Genomic DNA, 21,361 nt, shown 5'->3' with positions numbered 1-21,361 from the left:
TCAGCTCTTTTTTTTTTTTCTTTTATTTTTTTTTTATTGAGAAAAGGAGAAAAAAAAACAAGTTTCCACCTCCTCCCAGCCTCCCATTTCCCTCCCCCTCCTCCTACCCTTCTACCCCTCCTCCCACCCTTCTCCCCCTCCCCCCACTCCTTTCCCCCTCCCTCTCCAGTCCAAAGAGCAGTCAGGGTTTTCTGCCCTGTGGTAAGTCCTAGGACCTCCCCCCTCCATCCATATCTAGGAAGGTGAACATCCAAACTGGCTAGGCTCCCACAAAGCCAGCACATTAAGCAGGATCAAAACCCCGTGCCATTGTCCTTGGCTTCTCATCAGCCCTCATTGTTCGCCATGCTCAGAGAGTCCGGTTTTATCCCATGCTTTTTCAGTCACAGTCCAGCTGGTCTTGGTGAGCTCCCAATAGATCAGCTCCACTGTCTCAGTGGGTGGGTGCACCCCTCGTGGTCCCGACTTTGCTCATGTTCTCCCTCCTTCTGCTCCTCATTGGGACCTTGGGAGCTCAGTCCAGTACTCCAGTGTGGGTCTCTATCTCTATCTCCATCCATCACCAGATGAAGGTTCTATGGTGATATGCAAGATATTTGTCAGTATTAATATAGGATAGGGTCATTTCAGGTTCCCTATCCTCAGCTGCCCAAGGAACGAACTGGGGACATTGCCTTGGGCTCCTGGGAGCCACTCTAGGTTCAACTATGTTCATAGCAGTATTATTTGTAATAGCCAGAACCTGGAAACAACCTAGATGTCCTTCAATGGAAGAATGGATGAAGAAAGTATGGAATATATACACATTAGAGTACTACGCTGCGGTAAAAAACAATGACTTCTCAGCTCTTTTCTTAAATATTCTGTACCCAGCAACCACATGGTGGCTCACAACCATCTGTACTGAGATCTGGCGCCCTCCTCTGGCGTGCGGGCATACATCGAGGCAGAATGTTGTATACATAATAAATAAATAAATCTTAAAAAAAAATATTCTGTACCATGTAAACACTTTGGTCTTGTTTAAATTCTCCCTGGGTTCTTCTTAGGACCTAGTAAGCCAGGGAAGTTAGAGGAGTGACTTCATTTGTCATTTGTCAGAGAATCACTGTCATTCAGTGTGTACCTAATAACCAGTAAGCCCTTATTTTTTGAAGTTTAGCTAATCATTTCTGGTTGTTGAGCTGTTTTAATCACTGGCACTTCATCTTCTTGGCTAGAAGTAGAAGTCTGATCATTGAAAGTCCAGTGTCGGCTTGAGAGTCATCCAGATTGCTCCCTGGTGAAGACCATGCTGCCAAGCTCAACCAGTGACCTGAGTTTGCTACCCAATTTGTCCTCTGATTTTCTTTCTTTTCTTTTTAAAGATTTATTTATTTATTTATACAGTATCCTGCCTGTAGGCCAGAAGAGGGCATCAGATCTCATTATAGCTGGTTGGGAGCCCCCATGTGGTTGCCGGGAATTGAACTCAGGACCTCTGGAAGAGCAGGCAATGCTCTTAACCTCTGAGCCATCTCTCCAGCCCTGTCCTCTGATTTTCACACATTGTGCTGCATGTGTGTGCACACACAGAAACATGTAATAAAAACAGTTTGAATTTGTCTAAACACGTGCATATAGGCTTTAATTTTACAGCTAGAAATCAATGCAAAATAGAAGGAGAAAAAGGTAGAAAGTAAATTATCTCCGATAACTCATTTATGGTACCTTTTTACGTTACAAATCAAGTGAAAAGACATGACTTCTGTGAACTGTACTAAACTATCTTTTGTAGATAGACTGCAGAAAGCTCCCCAAACAAACAATTATCAGTTTGTTTTTTTTTTAAAAAAATCACAGTATTTAATCTACACCCATGTTTTTCACTGTATACCAATTAAGATTTGAGCAGGAAAGCAGAGTGCAGGAGGGACTGTGTTTAGAATTTCTTTGGAAATGTTTGTGCCTATTACAATGACACTGGAGCCACATTTCCTCCAAATTGATGATGAGTCAGTACATAAGAATTGAGTTGGGATGTCATTTTTCTTTAATGTTTTGTACAGTCCGTGTCTGGACACTGTGTTGACAGTTTCAAATTACTAGTTTTTCCTCTTGTCACCCTTTGTTAGTGATTATTATATTTTTAGCTGTTGCCGCAAGGCCTTGACATTTGTCCTGTGCTGGTAGAGTTCCAGTGACACACTGGATTGCTAGCCTATGTTCTGTTTTTTAAGGCTTTTGTTAAATGTATGGTTTCATGTATGCTAGGTAAAGACTATACCACTGTACCAGTCCTCAACCACTGTTGAATAATTTTTCTTGTTTTATATTATAAAAAACAAAAACACATCTTCAATTCAGACCTTAAAGAGTGGTTTCCACATGTGTTCTCATAAAGGGATGTTCCCTTTTTGGGAGACCAGAATTTTAAATTATTTTTTCCATTGAATTTTCCTTTTTCCTTTTTTTTTTGTACGTTGTAAGTACTACTAAAATACATGTATTTCATTCTTTAGACAAGGATTTTTGCCATTCCTATTAGAGAATTGCTATGAAGATTGTTATATTTAAACCAACATATTTTTGAAAACTGACAATTCCTGGGTTACTGAATTTTTTCTTTGAAATTTTAGATTGGTTTATTTTCTTTTTTAGGGTGTTTAAATATTCTGCCTATGTGTATGTCTGTGTACCATGTCCTTGGTGCTCACAGAGGTTAGAAGAAGCCATGGTGATTTCCTGGAACCTGAGTTATAGATGGTTTTGGGCCACCATGTGGTCCTAGGAACTGAACCCTGTTCCTCTGCAAGAGCAACCTCTGAGCCATCTCTAACCCATGGAATACTACTGATTTATTGTCCCTGAATCTCAAAGAGAAACACACCAGGAAATTGAAAGCCCTAAGAAATTTTCTTATTTTCATTGCATACTACAGTTTTTATTTATGTCATTGTTGGTGAATACATTTTTTTAAATAAAAAGACTGCTTTTTGCCTATTTGAGAGTCAAGTAAATTGAAGACAGAAATTGTCCACAGTACATTTATTTCAGTATGTCTTTTTTTTTAATTTTAAAGTTTTTTTTTTATAATGAAGTTTTAATTAAATTAGGTATGGTTTTGTCTACCAGAAATTGAAAGGACTATTGTGGCATCTACAGTCTCTTTGGGCTCTGATGTCAGTCGTATATGTAGCCTGTAGTTTTACAAACTGGAAATACATTTCATGGAAAAACCCAAGCTTTAGCCTTTTTACAGAATGACATTTTCGCCCCATCACAAGATGCTTGTTTATAGTTTTCATATGTAGAGAGGTACATGTATAGATAACACTGGTAAAGCCTCAGGAATACAAGCAAAAGCACCCGAATTAGTTCTGCTCTTCTGTGGGAGATTTTAAAAAAAAGCAAGGAATTTTATTATTAGTTTTAAATTTAAAGAGATTACTAATTCAAGACTAGGTGGTTCAGTGGTTAAAGCACTGGCCATTCTTACAGAGGATCCTGATTTGGTTTCAGCACACACATAGTGGCCTATAACTGCCTGTAGCTTCAGTTTCAGGGAATTTGAAGCCCTCTTGACTTTCTTGGGTACCAGGCACAGAAACAACACATAGACCTACATGTAGGTAAAGCACTCATACTCATAAAATTAAAATAAATTACCAACTTGCTTTTAGAGTATTATCTTTATGAACTGTTGCCTGTAAAATTCTGTGTGACTATAAAATATTAAGGTTTATAGAAAAGCATATTGTTACTTGCAGTGGTGTTTTTTTTTTTCTCTTTTAAATCGTCATTTTAAGTGCAACAGTATAAATGTTGTACAGAAGGAATCTTTGCTGTGAAATTTTAAAAATAAATTACTTTTAGGTCTTTGTCTGAAGCCATGTCAGTGGAAAAAATTGCTGCAATCAAAGCCAAAATTATGGCTAAGAAAAGATCTACTATCAAGACTGATCTAGATGATGATATAACTGCCCTTAAACAGAGGAGTTTTGTGGATGCTGAGGTAGATGTGACCAGAGATATTGTCAGCAGAGAGAGAGTGTGGAGAACAAGGACAACTATCTTACAAAGCACAGGAAAGGTAATTAAATATTTTACTCATTCTTTGGAGTGTTGTAGGATTGTTTAAAATTTACTAATAGGTTTCAAGTTTTATTTTTTTATGTTTATAAATTAATAAATTAGCTAAGGACTAATTCTTTTCAACTTCTGCTCAGAGCAAATGTATGCTCTGTAAGTTTTGAAAGATAAGAATTTGAATGAGAGTTTGATAGTCTGAGGATCATGCACACCCATGTGAAGGGAGAAAGAGAATTGACTGCACAGTTTTCCTCTAACCTCCATGCACACACACACCCCATACACATTAATTAAAGAAATTTAAAAATTTAATACTAGACGCTCTAGGATGTCAATTAATCTCTTGGAAAAGATACATCAGTCTGTGTACATATTTTCCTCTGCGTTGTGGGCTTTCCTCTTAAGTTTCCTTTGTCATTGATTCTCTATTGCTGCACAAACAATGGTGGTTTGGTAGAACATTTGAAGAAGTGTGTGAGATTGTTGTGAAACTGAGCTTTACATTGAAAGAGACTTTATGTTTAGAGACCCTCTTGGCTTTCTTGAGGTAGGGTCTTTCTTAGTGGCTTAGGCCTGCGTTTGCCTACAAAGTACTGTGAGTACAGGTATGTGCCACCTGCCCTGACTGGTTTTAATTGGTAGAATAATATTGAAACTTTAGCTTTTCATTTACTGTCCCGTTTTGGTAGGAATAAAATAACTAGAAAGAGTGTAAGGAAAATAATAATTTCTATTTATTTTATTCTATTTACTTTGACTTATCTTACATTTTAAGAAGCATTTTCCATGGGCCAGACAGATGACTCATCTGGTAAAGGCCTTCATTGTGCAAGCCTGGCAACCCAGGTTGAATCTCCAAAAGCCATGTAAAGGTGAAAGGAAAAACCAGTTCCTCAAAGTTGTCCTCTGGCCTCCACACATGGTGTGGCATGTATGTTCCCACATTCATATTATGCATGTGTGTGTGTGCACAAAAATAGTAATAAGTAAAATTAATTTAATTTAGAAAAAAAGCCGTTTTTCCAGGCCCAATGAGATAGTTCTGGAGTGACGGTGCTACCCACACAATCCTGGTACCCTGGGTTTGATCCCTAGACTCCTTGGAGAGATGAAGGAGAAAACTGAGTCCACAGTGTTCTTCTCTGACTTCTGCACTTGCACTGTGGTGCATGTGTCCACTTCAACGTATTTAGTAATGAAAAAAGATTATTCTAGAGCTTGGAATTCTAAAGCAATGTGAGGTTATAATCATTCTTTATTTTCTGTTATTTGCAGTTAAATGATAGCATTCTCATTTTCATTGTTTCACATGGCTAATATTTGATTAATACTGTGACTTTTTAGTTCTTTTTGTTTTGTTTTGAGACAGTTTAACTGTGTAACCCTGGCTGTCCAGACACTCACTATGTAGACCAGGCTGTCTTTGAATTCACAGGGATCCACCAGCCTTTGCCTTATCTGAATTATGATTAAAGATTAAAGGTATGTGCCACTATGCCTGGCTTTTTTTTTTTAGTTCATTTTAACTTGGCAGTCTTTAACTTATAGTTTTCTTCTGTCTGAAACATTAAAATTTTAAATTGTTGAGATGAATTCTTTTCTACCAACTCTAGGTGGCAGGATTGTACCAGTTTAAAAGTGTTGTAATTTAATGTTGGTACCACTGTGATTTTTTTTTAAAACAAATCATTTAACAACTGTTTAGAAGGTAGGTTTGCTTTTATGAATATTATCTTTAAAAATTTTTATTTTTGAATATTATCATTTTTAAAGATCAAAATCAAACATTTTGATTGCTGATTTCTAGGTATATATACTGTGTTCATGTGCTAAAGTCTGTAGATGTTAAAGACACTTAGAGCAGCGTAGACTTTGCATTTGCTCAGTGTGCATGTGTGGACACATTTGTCACAGTGCACATGTGGAGGTCAGAAGACACCACTTGAGAGTCAGTTTTTTCCTTTCACTGTGTGGGTTCCTGGAATTGAACTCAGGTTGCCAAGTGTGACAACACCAGCTTAGTGTAGACGTCAGATGACGTTCATTATTACCTATGATCAGACTCTTATTTTCTGATTTTTAAGGGGCAAGAAAGTTAAGTTTTCATCCTCTTTATATAGTTACTACACCCTTGTTAAAGCAACCTGATTTTGTAGTATCATTAAATTATATTAAATGTCTTACTCCGTTTTGTGCTGCTGTAACAGAGTATCACAGACTGAGTCATTTATAATGAATAGACATTTCTGTGGTTCACCATTCTAGAGGCTGGAAAGTCCAAGATCAAGGAACTGCATCTGATGAGGGCTTTCTTACTGCATCAAAAATGACGGAAGGTATCACCTGGGTGAGAGAGAGGGAACGAAAAAGAGGGCTGAAAATAATTACTATTTTATCAGAAACTGACTCGTAAAATCACTGAGCCACTCATTTAGTCTCCACTTAATCTATTTTGAAAGTCACTTCTTAAAAATTCTACTTTTCAGTACTACTGCATTGAAAATAAAGTTTCTAACACATAGATTTCGGGGGATATTTTCAGATCAAAGTAATTTATTATTGAATCATATATATAATATAATTGTATAAATATATTTGTACAAAGATAATCACCTGTAATTCTTGCACACAAAACTTCCTGGTGCTATTTTGATTGATTCTTTCAGAGTTATGTCTTTCATTCAATTTATCACTTTAAAAGTGATCTGATTTTCATGTTTTCACAGTAGAACTGAGGTTTTGTTTGCACTTGGCACTGTGCTGACGTTTGCAGTGATGGTACAGAAGTCGTGGTTGCTAAAACTGCTGGTACTTGACTGAGTCACCCAACATTACTAGCAAATCATGGCGTTCTTCACTTATCAGTTTTAACCTTAGCTTAAGTGTGATACTTTAATATATTTAATGAAGTTTGAATGTGTAAAGCAGTCCTACACATTAAAAAAGCTGTGGTTGCTTTTATGAGCAGCATTTCTGTTATGGCTTGGGTTACTAACTAAAGCACATTTTAAAAAAGAAAACCATCACATTTTATTTGAATGACAATGCTATTCAGACTTAGGTATTTTATAGACATACTCTTGAAAGAGTTTGTCAAGAAAAGCAACAAATAGTATTTGTTGCCAGTGGTAAGATGTGAACTTTCCTGAGAAATTCAAAATTTTGTAGAATTTCTTTCTGCTATGAGTTTTCCAGCTTTCTAATTTTTGACTGTTTTGGTAAGACTTATTAAAATTATGATTTAATGAAAAATGTCATCAGCAAATACATATTTTAAAATGTTGAATAATACAATATATTAATGTTTGGAAGATATATATAATTACATAACTCAGTGATAGATATTTTCCAGAGAAACAATGCATGAATGAAAGAAATCCATTTAAAGTACAAAGTAGATTACACTTTATACTTTATATACTTTAAAAAGTATATTTAATGCTGGGCGGTGGTGGCACATACCTTTAATCCCAGGACTTGGGAGGCAGAGGCAGGCGGATCTCTGGGAGTTTCAGGCCAGCCTGGTCTACAAGAGCTAGTTCCAACACAGGCTCCAATGCTACAGAGAAATCCTGTTTCAAAAAGCCAAAGAAGAAACTATTGAGGACTCTTAAACACCTTTAAACTAAAGTTACAATTTATCACACTAAAGATTAAAACCAACAAATTTTTCAAGTAGGAATTAATTCCTTTAAAAAAAATAAGAAAAGCAAGATTCTATGCAAATATAATACATTTTATGAAAATTCTTTTCCAAAATCTACCCAAAAAGTAGTAAGACTAAAACTTGAAATTTTGTAAATGTGCTTAATATCTAGCTTACTAGACATGATAGCTGCATTCTGGTATTTACTTCTGCATATCTATTGTTATCCTGTTTGGTCAAAGATAAGAAAATCTAGCTTCAGCAGTAAAGGGAAAAGGATTAAGAGATGTTGCAAGTGGAAAACATATCCATAAATACTAGCATTACTACTCAAAGTATATAAAATATAAATGCATTTTTTTTTTGTGGTTTTGGTTTTGGTTTTACTAGCTCTTGTAGACCAGGCTGGCCTTGAACTCACAGAGATCCACCTGCCTCTGCCTCCTGAGTGCTGGGATTAAAGACATGAGCCACCACTGCCCACACACTGCCTGGCAAGAGTCCTCAATAGTTTCTAAGATGGCAAAGAAGTTCTGAGATCTATATTTGCTACTGTAAAAAGTCAGTAACTAATTAGTATCATGGTATAGTGGTAATTATACTAGTGGTATACAGTTAATATAGAACCTAACTTTTGTATACATTTGCATAATATTTAACATGTAGAAGTTAGGCAGTGATTGAAGATGCTTTGGTCATTAGCCCTGTGATAATAGTTTAGTACAAGCAGCAATGAGATGCAATATAAGACAGGTAACTTATTCAAAAGTAAAGAATTTCATGTTAGTACAGTGCTTGCGGGCCATGAGGTTGATGCTAGTCTCACTAGGAAACAAAACAGATTTTGCAAAGTAAAAACTAATAAAGTAGATGCAATGGTAAAATGGGACGAGTAGTTGAAGCAAAGCAATTGAATTTCTTTTTTTCTTTAAAAAGACTTTATTTATGTGTATGAGTGTTTTGTTTTCATATATGTTAGTACACTGTACACAGTCTATGGTGAAGAGAACAGGATGTCACTTTTTCTGGAACTGGAGTTAGGGTTGGTTGTAAGCTGCCTTGTGGGTCCTGGGAATTGAACCCAGTTGCTTGGGAGAGCAACTCTTGACTGAGCCATCTCTCAGATTTCCGTTTTAAAAAGAACTCCGTGTGTGTGTGTGTGTGTGTGTGTGTGTGTGCGCGCGCGTGTGTGTGTGTGTGCGTGTGTGTGCGCGCGTGTGTGCCTGCGTGTGCGTCTGTATGTGTGTTTGCGTTTCCTATCATGAAAATGGGGAAGTTAAAGGGTAATATTGTGGAGTTGATTCTCTTTCTTCTACCTTTACATGGTTTCTAAGGATGGAACTCTGGGAGATAGGCTTTTGTTACAGGTGCTTTACCTGTTGAGCTACTTTGGTGGCTCCAGAATGCTTCATTTTCTAGAGAAGAGAATTGTATTACATTTGAAGTACATGAGAGCAGGAACCATGTGATTGTTGATCATCAATGGATTTAGTTAAGGTATTTAGCTCATAATAGATGCACATATATTCTTTAAACCATTGAATGATTGGTAGAGGGGGAAAGAAGCCAAAAGTATTATTAGTCACTGGGGGATACTGTTAGTCATTAGGTAAAAAAGTCATCAGAGAATAATGTGTCAGGACTGAGGAAGCTTATTTCATGAAGGAAAGAGTAATCACCTTGTTGGCTGTGTTGGGTATTAATGGAACAGCTGATATATGATTACTTCCCGTCTTTTCAGATTTAAAAAATGTACAGCGACTCCTACAAGTATCTGTAACCTTTGGGCATCTGAGGAAGTCTTTGGCAATCTAGATGTAGCACAGGGGTTATTGCACTTTGAGGATTTAGTAGTCCTCTTTCATAGAAATCTGTTACATTTAAATGGTTACTTTTCTTGGTTTCCTATGTTCGAGTAGATGCAGAATAATAAAAAATTGTATATAATTGGTCTATTTAAGTATTTGTAATAACCAGACTCAGGGTAGTTGGCGTTTATTTTTATGTATAATTACAGTAGCTTGTTTTCTATTACCTCAGTGAAATACACAAGGTAAGAGCTTCATAGGAGGTTAGAGCTAGGACATAGCTAGTATAGAACACTTGCGTGACTATGTGAGAGCCTAACATTAGGGGTGAGGGAAGGGAAGATATTTAGCTCAAGATCTGGAGACTGAAAATTGAAGTTTGGACAGTCACGTTTTGTGACGTGGTAATGCCTCAAGACCACTATCAACCCCTTTTGGTACCAGTGCTCAGATAGCTAATTGTTCCTCACTGGGCCTCACCTTTTAAAGTCCCCTCTACCTCTACATCCTACATTTAGGAGCACTTATCTCACATAGCAATCCTCGGGAGACCAATCACTTCCAAACCAAAGCAATTATTGTACCTTGTAAATAGGAAACATTATTAGAAAGAAAGTTTCAATATAAATCGCTTAATGGAAAAACTACTGCTTTTGCACATGTACATTGAGTTTAATTAGAATTTATTTATGTTTTAGAATTTTTCCAAGAACATTTTTGCAATTCTTCAATCTGTAAAAGCAAGAGAAGAAGGGCGTGCCCCTGAACAGCGGCCTGCTCCAAATACAGCCCCTGTGGTAAGAATCTTTTCTGCTTATGTTGTTTTAAGAAAGTGATGTTTATATTGTATTTTATCTTGTAATTTTGACATCTTAAACATTTTACAACAGTAGGGTATAAACTTGCTACTTTAGCATACTTTAAGGCTATAAAGACCCTCTCTAGTTTTAAAAGTTAACTCAGCAGTAATTTTGGGTCATTATTGATGTATACCTGGATGAGAGTCCGAAAAGGGGTTAATTAGGAAAAGCCTTCTAAGTTAATTTGTAGGTTAACTGTAGCTGGTCTATTTATTGCTTGAGAAAATTGTTAACTATTATTAAAAATCTAAATCACTACCTTCCATTTTGGACTTGTTTGAAATCTTTGGTGACCATTTTATATTGGTATATTTATTTTCCCTTGTCATCTGCCATATGGCCCATTGGTTGGACCTCAGCCTTAGCTCCTCTGCTAAGTTGACTGCCTCACTGTTTCAGGTATTGCTTAGGATCCTCCAAACCCTAAATTTATGCATGCTTTATCGTCTCCATTTAAATTAGAAAATACCCTCTAGTTTGCTGTAAATCCATTACCTGTTCTCAAGATTCAAGAAAGACAAAAAATATAACTCAAATTGATTTCACTTTTTTTGTAGAATTTGGAAAAACATTGGTAGAGTACTAAACATAGCCTTGAAAGTAATTTTATTTATGCATGGAATTATTGATACTTAATTTTTACAAATACCAAGCTTTTTTTTTTTTTAAGATTTATCTATTTATTATGTATGCAGTGTTCTGTCTGCATTTACATCTGCAGGTCAGAAGAGGGAACCAGATCTCATTACAGATGGTTGTGAGCCATCATGTGGTTGCTGGGAATTGAACTCAGGACCTCTGTTCTGAGCCATCTCTCCAGCCCCCTGAGTTGTTGATAATATTTAGACAGATACTTTTAGTTGGCTTACCACAAATAGCATCTAGTTGCTATGCAGTGTTCTGAGCATCCAGGGATAAAAGAATACAATGTCATAGTCTCTGTCCTGTTTTGAGTTCATATTGTAGTAAATTAAACCTAAATCTATGAAATGAAGTATAGTAAGTGCTGTGATGTTAAAGCATAGGATGCTTATAATAACAAATCAGACACCTGTCATAGTAATTGGTGGGAAGAATGTGAAGCCTTAAAAACAATAAACCATGGTCTTTGTAAATGTGAGTATTCTATGGTGTATTTTACAGTCATTAAAACCGTTGAAATTTTTATGTTTGGCATTTGATCATATAGATCATATGTATGATCTATAGTAGCTATAGTCTTTGATAACTTTTCTTTTGTAATGTTTGAGTGTAATCCTATTGTAACAGAATGAAGAATATATAAATAGGTATGATTTTTCCCAAGTACCTTTAAGGTGTTTTTAGGTTATTATAGACTATGAGTTTAGTAAGGAATATTTGAATTAATTTATACATAATTAGAAAGTTGCTTTTTTTAAGTTTTAAAAAACTACATCTATTGCTTTTAGAGTATACGTTTTTAAGTGTTTATTGAACATCTTTTTACTTTTGGTTTTTTGCAACAGAACTTTGTGTAGCCCTCCTGGAACTCAACTCTGTTCCGATTATCATTGTAGAGAGTATTATTTTACAGTCATTTAAGTAATTTGAGTATCTCTGCTTACCATATCATCTGCAGTTTTGGTATAAGTACATTTGAAATTGTTTGTTCTTTATTTGTCATTTTTTATAGCAAATAATATTGAAAGTGAATCCTACTCATCAAATTCCAAGTAGTCTTCTTACCTTGTTCTGTCTTTTGGCTCATGTTGGTAATAACACTTATTTTATATGTGTCTGTATCAGGCTTTACGAGTGTTAAGTAAGTAATATTTAATAATATTGACTTGCATCTCTGTTTTGTTTTAGGATCCTACTTTGCGTACAAAGCAGCCTATCCCAGCGGCCTACAACAGATATGACCAGGAGAGATTCAAAGGCAAAGAAGGTATGGATCAGCAAAGGCTTATCCTTTATGTTTGTCCCATCATTGTTGTGCTGAGCTTGAGTGGCAGTGTAGTTTGATATTTAAGAATAAGGATTCTTAAGTAACCTCTGTAGTCCAGATCTGTCTAGTTCAATCACCTCCTTTTGTAATAAAGCTTTTGTTATTGTTGTTGTAGTTTAAACACAGCCAGATTTACTCATTCATATGTGATCTACAGCTGTTTAGATTTACTCAGTCATATGTGATCTACAGCTGTTTAGATTTACTCAGTCATATGTGATCTACAGCTGTTTAGATTTACTCATTCATATGTGATCTACAGCTGTTTAGATTTACTCATTCATGTGTGATCTATAGCTGTTTAGATTTACTCATTCATGTGTGATCTACAGCTGTTTAGATTTACTCAGTCATATATGATCTATAGCTGTTTAGCTCTCACAGTTCTTTTAGGTAGTTTTGAGAGGGCATACAGCCTACAACACATGAAAAGAGTATTTGGACTCTACACAACAAAATTGGTTAACCTCTTGTTGGTAACTTTGATTCTGCATCCAGATGACTTGTGTTTCAGTTAATTTTTGTGTGGATTTAATTGTTATTTCAACTCTATTCTCTCTTACCTCATATCTATAATTAAATATTAAATAGTACTGGTAACTTATTTCATAGGGTTGCTTTGGGTATACACTTGGTACAGAAGATGAAGTTCCTAGAATAATGTCTGATAATGTAATAAACTACCCACAAATGTTTGCTATTATTGATGGTTGTTGTGGTTATAACAATTTTGGAATGGGGAATGTTGTGTGTTGAATTGTTTCCCAAACTATGAATGTGTATATTAAGAGGTAGGGGAAGCATAGAGTTGGAGCAAGTGTGAGAGCAAATTTTGTTACAGCTCCCTTGACAGTCTACCTAATGCAATTCTGAACCGTTTCTTTATTAGTGAGGTGAGACTACCACCAGTTTTTCTTGAAAATTTCATTTATTTTGATTTCACTTATGAAGACAGGAGATAGAAATACTGAAAGTTTAATGTTTACTTTTTTCCCTGTATAATCCGAAGTCTCAAGGTAATTTTTAAAAAGGCTGTATTGCTTTGATGAGTGAATTATATGTACTGACTTCATTTACCAGAGAAAGGCACATGGTGAATAGGTGCCACACAAAGATAGTAATCCAATTTTTAATTCACTGCTGTTTTCTTATGGAATGATTAAATAAAGCAATTCATAGCAAATCTAATCCTTTAAGGACCATGTATACACATATTACACATCTTGTTTCTGCTCCACAGCTACAAAATCTTAGAGTTGATACAAAGGTATTTGGTCTGTAGTCTGTAAAATATTTGCAATGTGATCTTTCCCAAGAAGACTAGAACATGCTATATGAATTTTTTAATTAAAAATATTTCTTTGGTAGTTATATAACCTAGGTGAAATTTAAACAGTGCATGTTTTGTTTTAATAATATATAGAATGTTTATATCATTCTTCCTCTGGAAAAATACTGTCAAAGTTCCAAATTGATGACCGTTAGTTGAGTGACCATAGAAAGAACCAAAACAAAAATGTGAAATAAATTGCCATGTATGTATAGAATTAAATGTTTACTTTTAACAGAGAGCGAGAGCGAGCATGTTGCATTTATGTCCTGCAACTCATTGTTTATACCACCATTTTCTAATTAATGTATAATTTGTCCCTTACATTAAACTTCAGAACAAAACTTGGTATAATTTATGAACTTTCTATTTTACATGCTTTTATAGATACAATCATTTAGTAGTTACTAAAAATAAAGGGCTTAAAAGCTTTTTATTTAGTGTGATTTAAGCTCTATTTCATTTTTATGCATATGGATATTTTGCCTATGTGTATGTCTATGTACCACACATGTCCCTGGTGTCCATAACGCCAGAAGAGGGTATCAGATTCCCCGAAACTGAAGTTAAATGCAGTTGTAGGAGGATTGTGTGCTGGGAATTGAACCTGGGTCTTTTGTATAAGTAGCTAATGTTGATTCTTCTTTTTAGCTCTTTCTTTAGTGTGGTTTTCAAATTAAATTTGAAAAATAATCTTAATCAAATTCTATGAAGTCAATGCTTTGTCATTTATTGAATAAATTTTGCAACTAGTGTCTCAAAAGTTTTTAATTTTTAGGATATGTGATAAAACTGTGTATAGTATATTTAAGTAAGGCCTTATTACAATGTTGAATTGTTAGGTGTAATGTAAATTATGGTTGAAATTTTTTTCTGTGTGTAAAGAAATACATAAATCATAGTAAGTTCTTTTCTTTGCAGAAACGGAAGGCTTTAAGATTGATACTATGGGCACATACCATGGCATGACACTGAAATCTGTAACGGTAAGTTTTTATGACTGCAGAGGTTATTTGTTCCAGGTGTTTTATGTGAGTAGCAGATGGTAAATTTTTATTCTCTACCATTTTCTAATTGAAACATTTATTTTTTAGTGACCGTTGTAGTACTGATAGGTCTGTGTGATATTATTTGATTCATGAGTGTTTTCCCTTTTTTTTTTTCTGATCAGATTTTGAATTTATAAGTGTCTTGACTAGTTTGAAACTTGGGATGTTTAAAGCCATTGAGTTGAAGGTCATATGGGACCCCCCCCCCCCCCTTTTTGGTCGAATATCTTTTGTTCTTTCAAATGTAATTGTCTTTGGAAAAATAAGAATGGGACTGGATCTGTTCAGTGATAGAGCCGTTGCTGAGACTGCTCAGTGGCATGGGATCTGTCTTCAGATCAGTTAAATGAGTAAACAGAGTGTAATAGTTGATGGAGTACTTTTTTTTTTTTTTTGAGACAGGGTTTCTCCGTAGCTTTTGGTTCCTGTCCTGGAACTAGCTCTTGTAGACCAGGCTGGCCTTGAACTCACAGAGATCCGCCTGCCTCTGCCTCCCGAGTGCTGGGATTAAAGGCATGCCCCACCACTGCCAGGCTTTGATGGAGTACTTTTACAGACACTTATTGGAACCAAATATTTATATATTCATGAATATAAGTCTTTGGTTCAAAGATTTTCAGTTAGCTCATTTGTTTTATCCCCTTCTTTTCTTTCCCTTCCCTTCTCTGTTTGTTCCTCTCTCCTTCCCTCCCTTACCCCTCCCTTCCTGCCTTTCTTCCCTCTTTCGCCTTTCTTGCTCTTGGCCCCCAAGCTCTCTTTCTTGCTTTTGCCATGTTGTTTTAAAATTGGACTTAGAAGTTCTGGGGTCCAGGAATCTTTTTTTCTCCATTTCCTGAGTAGGCTCTCTAATTTTATTTTTTTAAAGCTATTCCATAACTAAAATAGCCTGGCCAGAAATAGCCTGACTAACTTCTTTCTGTTTAACACTTTTCATTGTTGTGTAGCAAATGACAGTATTTTATGATGTAGGTAAGGTATACTTTTAATTCTATTTTGCATTTGTATGTTTTGATGCATGCATCTTATACTTTAAAATACTATGCGTATGCATCGGCTATATACTTAAGACCTAAGACTGTTGCTTTTGTCTTTGCTTGTGGGTCATCAGATATTTACACACCTCAGATGACATGATAATATATTTGTTGTGATTTCTGAGTTCAGGTTTAATTTTATACTTAGAATTCGCCATAAATCTATGAAGTTTTGGTTTTTTAAATTTCAAATTGATACTCTATCAAGTATTTTGCTAATATGTCTTTAAATGGCCGATTTGTTTTTGTGTCTTTGAAATTGTCTGTAGGCTTACAGATTCATTCAGCAAGTATTTATTGAGCACTTGTGTTATGTCTTTGACCCTGAATACTACAGGTGTAACCGCTTCTGAAGGTAGTCAAAGAGGCCTCTCTCTGAGGTCAAAGTCCTGCCAGAAGAGCATTCCCCAAAGGAACAACAGGGTTAAAAATGGACTCAGTAGACAGTGATAAGAAGGCCAGTGTTTTCCAGTTTAGTGAGCAAGAGCAAAAGTGGTAAAAGATCAGATATCTTATGTCATTTGTTTGGTTGTTTCTGATTTTAGAATTTAATTAATTGTGGTAAGGTTTAACTGAAATTGATTATTTTGTTCTTTGTTTATGTTTATATTTTTAAAAGACAGGGTCTCAACTTTGTGGCTTTAGTTGTTCTGAAACTCACTATGTAGATCAGGCTGACCTTGAACAGAAATCCACCTAGCTTTGCCTCCCTAGTGCTTGTACCACTAAAAGCATATGCCACCATGCTTGGTTTGAATTAAATTTCTGTGTGATTCAGTTAGTTGATGTTTCTTGGACACAGTGTTTGTTGCTAATTTCCAAAGTAAATTGCCAGGGAACTGAAGTTACTCTTAGGTAACCATTAAAAATTAGGTTTTTTTGTTAAAGGTTTTTTCTTACTCATGGCTCTGAGTGCCATGGAATTTGTTTTTTAATATGAGCTTCTAAATATAAAATATGAATTTAAATAAATTTATGCTGTAGGCATTTAAACACAATAAAATAATCATAAAAAAGGATTGCTTAGGAACGCAACAAAAAAACTAAACGTGGTCAGATGTCTGTCTAATTTCATTACTTCAGTAACCAGAACTGCTACTTTTCATATGCTGATTATTTGCTTGAATTAAAATACATAGACAAGGAATGTTTTTTAGATAAGTTTATTTTTAGTTATTCCTCAAACTTATCCTTAGAATTTTTCCCTTCTCTTATGTTTTGTTTTGTTTTTGTTTTTTTGGTTTTTTAGAGACAGGGTTTCTCTGTGGCTTTTTAGAGCCTGTCCTGGAACTAGCTCTGTAGACCAGACTGGTCTCGAACTCACAGAGATCCGCTTGCCTCTGCCTCCTGAGTGCTGGGATTAAAGGCCTTCTCTTTTGTTTTGAAATTATCATTTGTGAGCTGCAACAGCTTCTTACCTCATTCTACTCTTCAGAAAATTTCTCTTGTACTATCAAGACAGGCAAATGTATATTAATGTAAAAGCTTTTGTTGCTCACAAGTGATTTCCCTGCTTTTATATGTATAATTCATAGTTGCCAATGTTCTTAAAATTTTTAATGTGCCTAGTTCACATAGTTCCCAAAATTAGGGTTTATGTGCATTAGAATTAATCTTTGTAATTTTTTAAAATATTTATTTATTCCAAAAAAAATATTTATTTATTATGTATACAATATTCTGTCTGTGTATATGCCTGAAGGCCAGAAGAGGGCACCAGACCCCATTACAGATGGTTGTGAGCCACCATGTGGTTGTTGGGAATTGAACTCAGGACCTTTGGAAGAGCAGGCAATGCTCTTAACCTCTGAGCCATCTCTCCAGCCCCAATCTTTGTAATTTTTAACTTCAGTATCAGAATAGAATCTTCTTGATACATGAATAGATCAGTACATTAATAATTTTTATACAATTTATTTTTTTCTGTATGTGTTAGGTGTTTTACTATATGTGTTGTGTTTTACTGGTCAGTTCCTAAGTCTAAGTTACTGAAACTTGTATGACTAAAAGTCCTGCAAGTGTTCGATAATAAATATCTAAAATATTAAGGAGTGAGAGAGATGATTCAGTGGTTAAGAACACTTGCAGCTCTTCCCAAGGAGCCAAGTTGGTTCCTAACACAACTCACAACAAACAATTTACAGAAGCTCGTTGGACACAAAAGCATGTACTTCCTGGTTCAGAAGATCCAAGGACTCTGGGGACCTGCACTTATTGTCTGTATTGTGTTAATCATGTCTTAAATAAATGCTGATTAGCCAGGCCGGAAGTATAGGCGGGTCAACCAGACAGGAAGTAGAGGTGGGGCGATGAGAACAGGCATATTCTGGGAAGCAGGAAGCTCTCTCCTCAGTCCTGCCCAGACCATGGAAGAAGCAAGATGTAATCTGCCTGGCTGAGAAAGGTACCGAGCTATGTAGCTAACGTAGATAAGAATAATGGGTTAATATAAGCTACAAGATCTAATAAGAAGACTGAGCTAATGGGCCAATCAATTTTATAACTTATGGAGATCTCTGTGTGATTTTCTTGGGGGCTTGCCGGCTGTGGGATACCGAGCAAGACCGAAACCCCAACAAGCAGGCCCCTTCATGTTACAGATGCACTTGAACTTTCTTTCTTAACACCTTTAATACCCAAATCTGTGTAGAGAATTCAGCTAACCTTTTCTTTTCTTGAGGTGAGGAATCTCACTTTATTTATTTTTATTGTATCTTGGTATCACTTTTTAAAAACAAAATTTCACTATGTAGCCTTGTTTGGCTTAGGATTTGGTATATGGACCAGGGTAACCTCAAACTCATAAATTATTCACCTGCCTCTGCTTTATGAGTGCTGGGATTAAAGGCATGAGCCATGTGCCTAAAGGGATCTCACTTCGTAGATCACCTAGCCTTTTATTTTATGTGAGGGGAACTCCATCTGTCTTTTCCTCGACATATATGGGGTTCAGGTACACATTGCTTCACCTAGCTTCTGTTTAAACTTTGACTTAGATAGCTAAGGAATATGTTTGACATTTAATGGTTCCAGAGTCCCAAGGAGCATAATTGTTTTCAGAACTTATCTTAGATGGAATTTTGCTTCAAGATAAGTTCCCAAGATTCATTCTTTCTTTTTTAAAAAATTCTATTATCTATGGATCTATTGATCGATCTGATCTAATCTAATCTAATCTAATCTAGATATTGTGTGTCTTTGTCCATAGAGGTTATCCGAGGCTATTGGATTGATAAGTCTTGTAACTGGAGCTACAGACATATGTGAGCTGCTATGTGGGTGCTGGGAATCGAACATGTGTCCTCTGGAAGAGCATCCAGTGATCTTAACCACTGAGCCATCTCTCAAAACTGTCCCCAGCATTTTTTAATGTTCTAAGAAACCTTATATCAAATAGTTTCTGTGATAGAGGAATGTGAATGTTTTTTAACATGCGGTTATTGAAGAAAAGAGACTTCATTGGTGGTTTTCTCTTTACTCACTTATGATGGGAATATTCTTAGAAAGAACTAATATTACACAGAATTTATTTAAATAAAACTAGCTTAAAGTTATGGGTTGGAAGTAGAAACTTATTGAAGAAAATTCTTCATATAGTTCATATATTAGTGTTTTGGTTTAGTAGTAATAGTGAGAGTATATGAAGTTTAAATTTAAAAGCCATTTTAGTTATGTTTCATATGTTTTTGTAGTATATATAATTTGTTAATGGATCATCACAGATTAAGAAAATGTCATTTGAGTGTATGTAGTGCTGTGCATCAATATTCTGAATGCTTGGGATGCAGAAACAGGAGGATCGCTGTAAACTTGAGATCAGCCTGTCTATCTAGTTCTAGGCCAGCCAGAGTGTGAAACTCTCTCCACTACCATCCTAAAAAACAGAAAGAAAGTATTACTTGGAAATGCTTTTTGTTATATAGTAAGTAGGATATGGTAAAGGTTTTTTGCTTTATTTGTTTGTTTATTTATTTTTAGTTGGGGTATGGCAAGGAACCTTTTTCTCTGGAGAGGGAAGATGTTCTTGGAGTTGATTCTTGTTATTCATAGGGATTTTATGATTTCATTAAGTACCACTTAACTTTTCTCTAGTCTAGCCTACTTAAGATCATGTAGAAAGTTTATAAACTCCAGCAACTATTTCTTTCATTTTTGTTTGTTTTGAGAAAGGATATTTTTCCATAGCCCTGACTGTCCTGGAACTTGATAATGTAGATCAGGTTGTCCTTAACCTCACAAAGACCATGTCTTTGCCTTCCTAGTGCTAAGATTAAAGGCATGCAAGCATCTCAGCAGGCACTGTCTTCATATTTGAGGAAAGAAATTGTACAAATTTGAAAGCTTTTCTTTAAATGTTCACTTGGATTAAGTCCAATAGCTATAATAAGTAGTTCTTAAATCTTCTATGGTGAACCATTTTTCAGATAGCACATACAAAATGGAGGTATAAGAATATCACCATTACTTTTGTTATTTAGGATAATATAAAATTTCTATTTCATCCAGGTTATAATTCTTAAAAGAAGTTATACATTATAACTTCCCTACATTTTTATAAAATTCTGCACATTGTTCTTCATTGACTAATTTGTTCTCTTTTGCTTACAGTGTTCTGGTAGTACTATACTAGCATTAATGTTTTGACTTTGAGTCTGTCTAGATCTCAGACCAGCCAAGGTGGAATAGGTGCTCAAAGATTTATTCCTTTTGGGCTGCCTGACCTAGGAAGCTTCCCTCCCTCCCTCCCTCCCTCCCTCCCTCCCACAAATAATCTTTTGGATGCTTCCTGTATATCATATCATCTGGTGGATACAGAGACAACAGAGATGAACAAAACCAGACATACTATAGTGTAGGCTTGATTTATGGTCTTTTGGAGAAGAGTTAGTGAGTAACTTGAATATGAAATTATTATTGTAGCAAGTGTGTATATTGAGGAGTTAATGCTTGAAAATGGACCTGAACTTTGAGTAGGTGCGAGAAAAGCAAGAAAACACAAATTGGGAATCGTAAACAAAAAGTTAGAATAAAAACTCTATGATGAACGGGAGAACATGGAAAACAGAAAGATTTGAAAGATTGAGTTGTTTAGTGATTGTAGCAGAGTTTCTTCTCTGAGCTAGATGTGGCCTGATGTTCTTAAATGCCTATATCTTGTTGATCTACGTCTAGCATTATTCTTTTTTAACATCTGTTTTCCTAGTAGATCTATGTTTTAAAATTTATTTTAATTTTGTTTTATTGTTTATGTTCATTTTATTGTTATGTCTGTGTTAGAGTGTTGGATCCTGGAGTTACAGACAGTTGCAAGCTGCCATGTGGGTGCTTGGAATTGAACCCAGGTCCTTTGGAAGAGCAGTCAGTGCTCTTAACTGCTGACCCATCTCTCCAGCACCTCATAATTCTTTTTGTTGATCTAAAATTTGCCTCAAATATATTAGGAATCTGTTGTAACTTCAACTTTTACTTCTTATTTTAAGAGTGTCATCTATATATTAAGTTTCTTTTATGGTATTATCCGCTCATATGTGGATTTTCACAGTAGTCTGAGCTATGGCTATTTTGTTTCTTTGAGATGCCTCACTCATTAGTCA

General features: G+C 35.4%; 1 protein-coding gene across 1 annotated transcript in view; it reads left to right on the top strand.

The window, feature by feature from the left end:
* Cdc73 (cell division cycle 73) overlaps positions 1-21,361 on the top strand; it is a 120,123-nt gene that overhangs the window by 18,945 nt on the left and 79,817 nt on the right. Inside the window, exons 7-10 of the mRNA XM_041648886.1 lie at positions 3,856-4,072; positions 10,224-10,322; positions 12,216-12,294; positions 14,606-14,670. Coding sequence (XP_041504820.1) covers positions 3,856-4,072; positions 10,224-10,322; positions 12,216-12,294; positions 14,606-14,670 — 460 coding nt within the window. The remainder of the gene's footprint in view (positions 1-3,855; positions 4,073-10,223; positions 10,323-12,215; positions 12,295-14,605; positions 14,671-21,361) is intronic.

The sequence above is a fragment of the Microtus oregoni genome, unplaced genomic scaffold (genome assembly GCF_018167655.1).
Source record: "Microtus oregoni isolate MIOR12 unplaced genomic scaffold, Mior012 000003F_ref0000135, whole genome shotgun sequence".
NCBI lineage: Eukaryota > Metazoa > Chordata > Mammalia > Rodentia > Cricetidae > Microtus > Microtus oregoni.
This window is presented reverse-complemented; position numbering and strand designations above follow the sequence as displayed.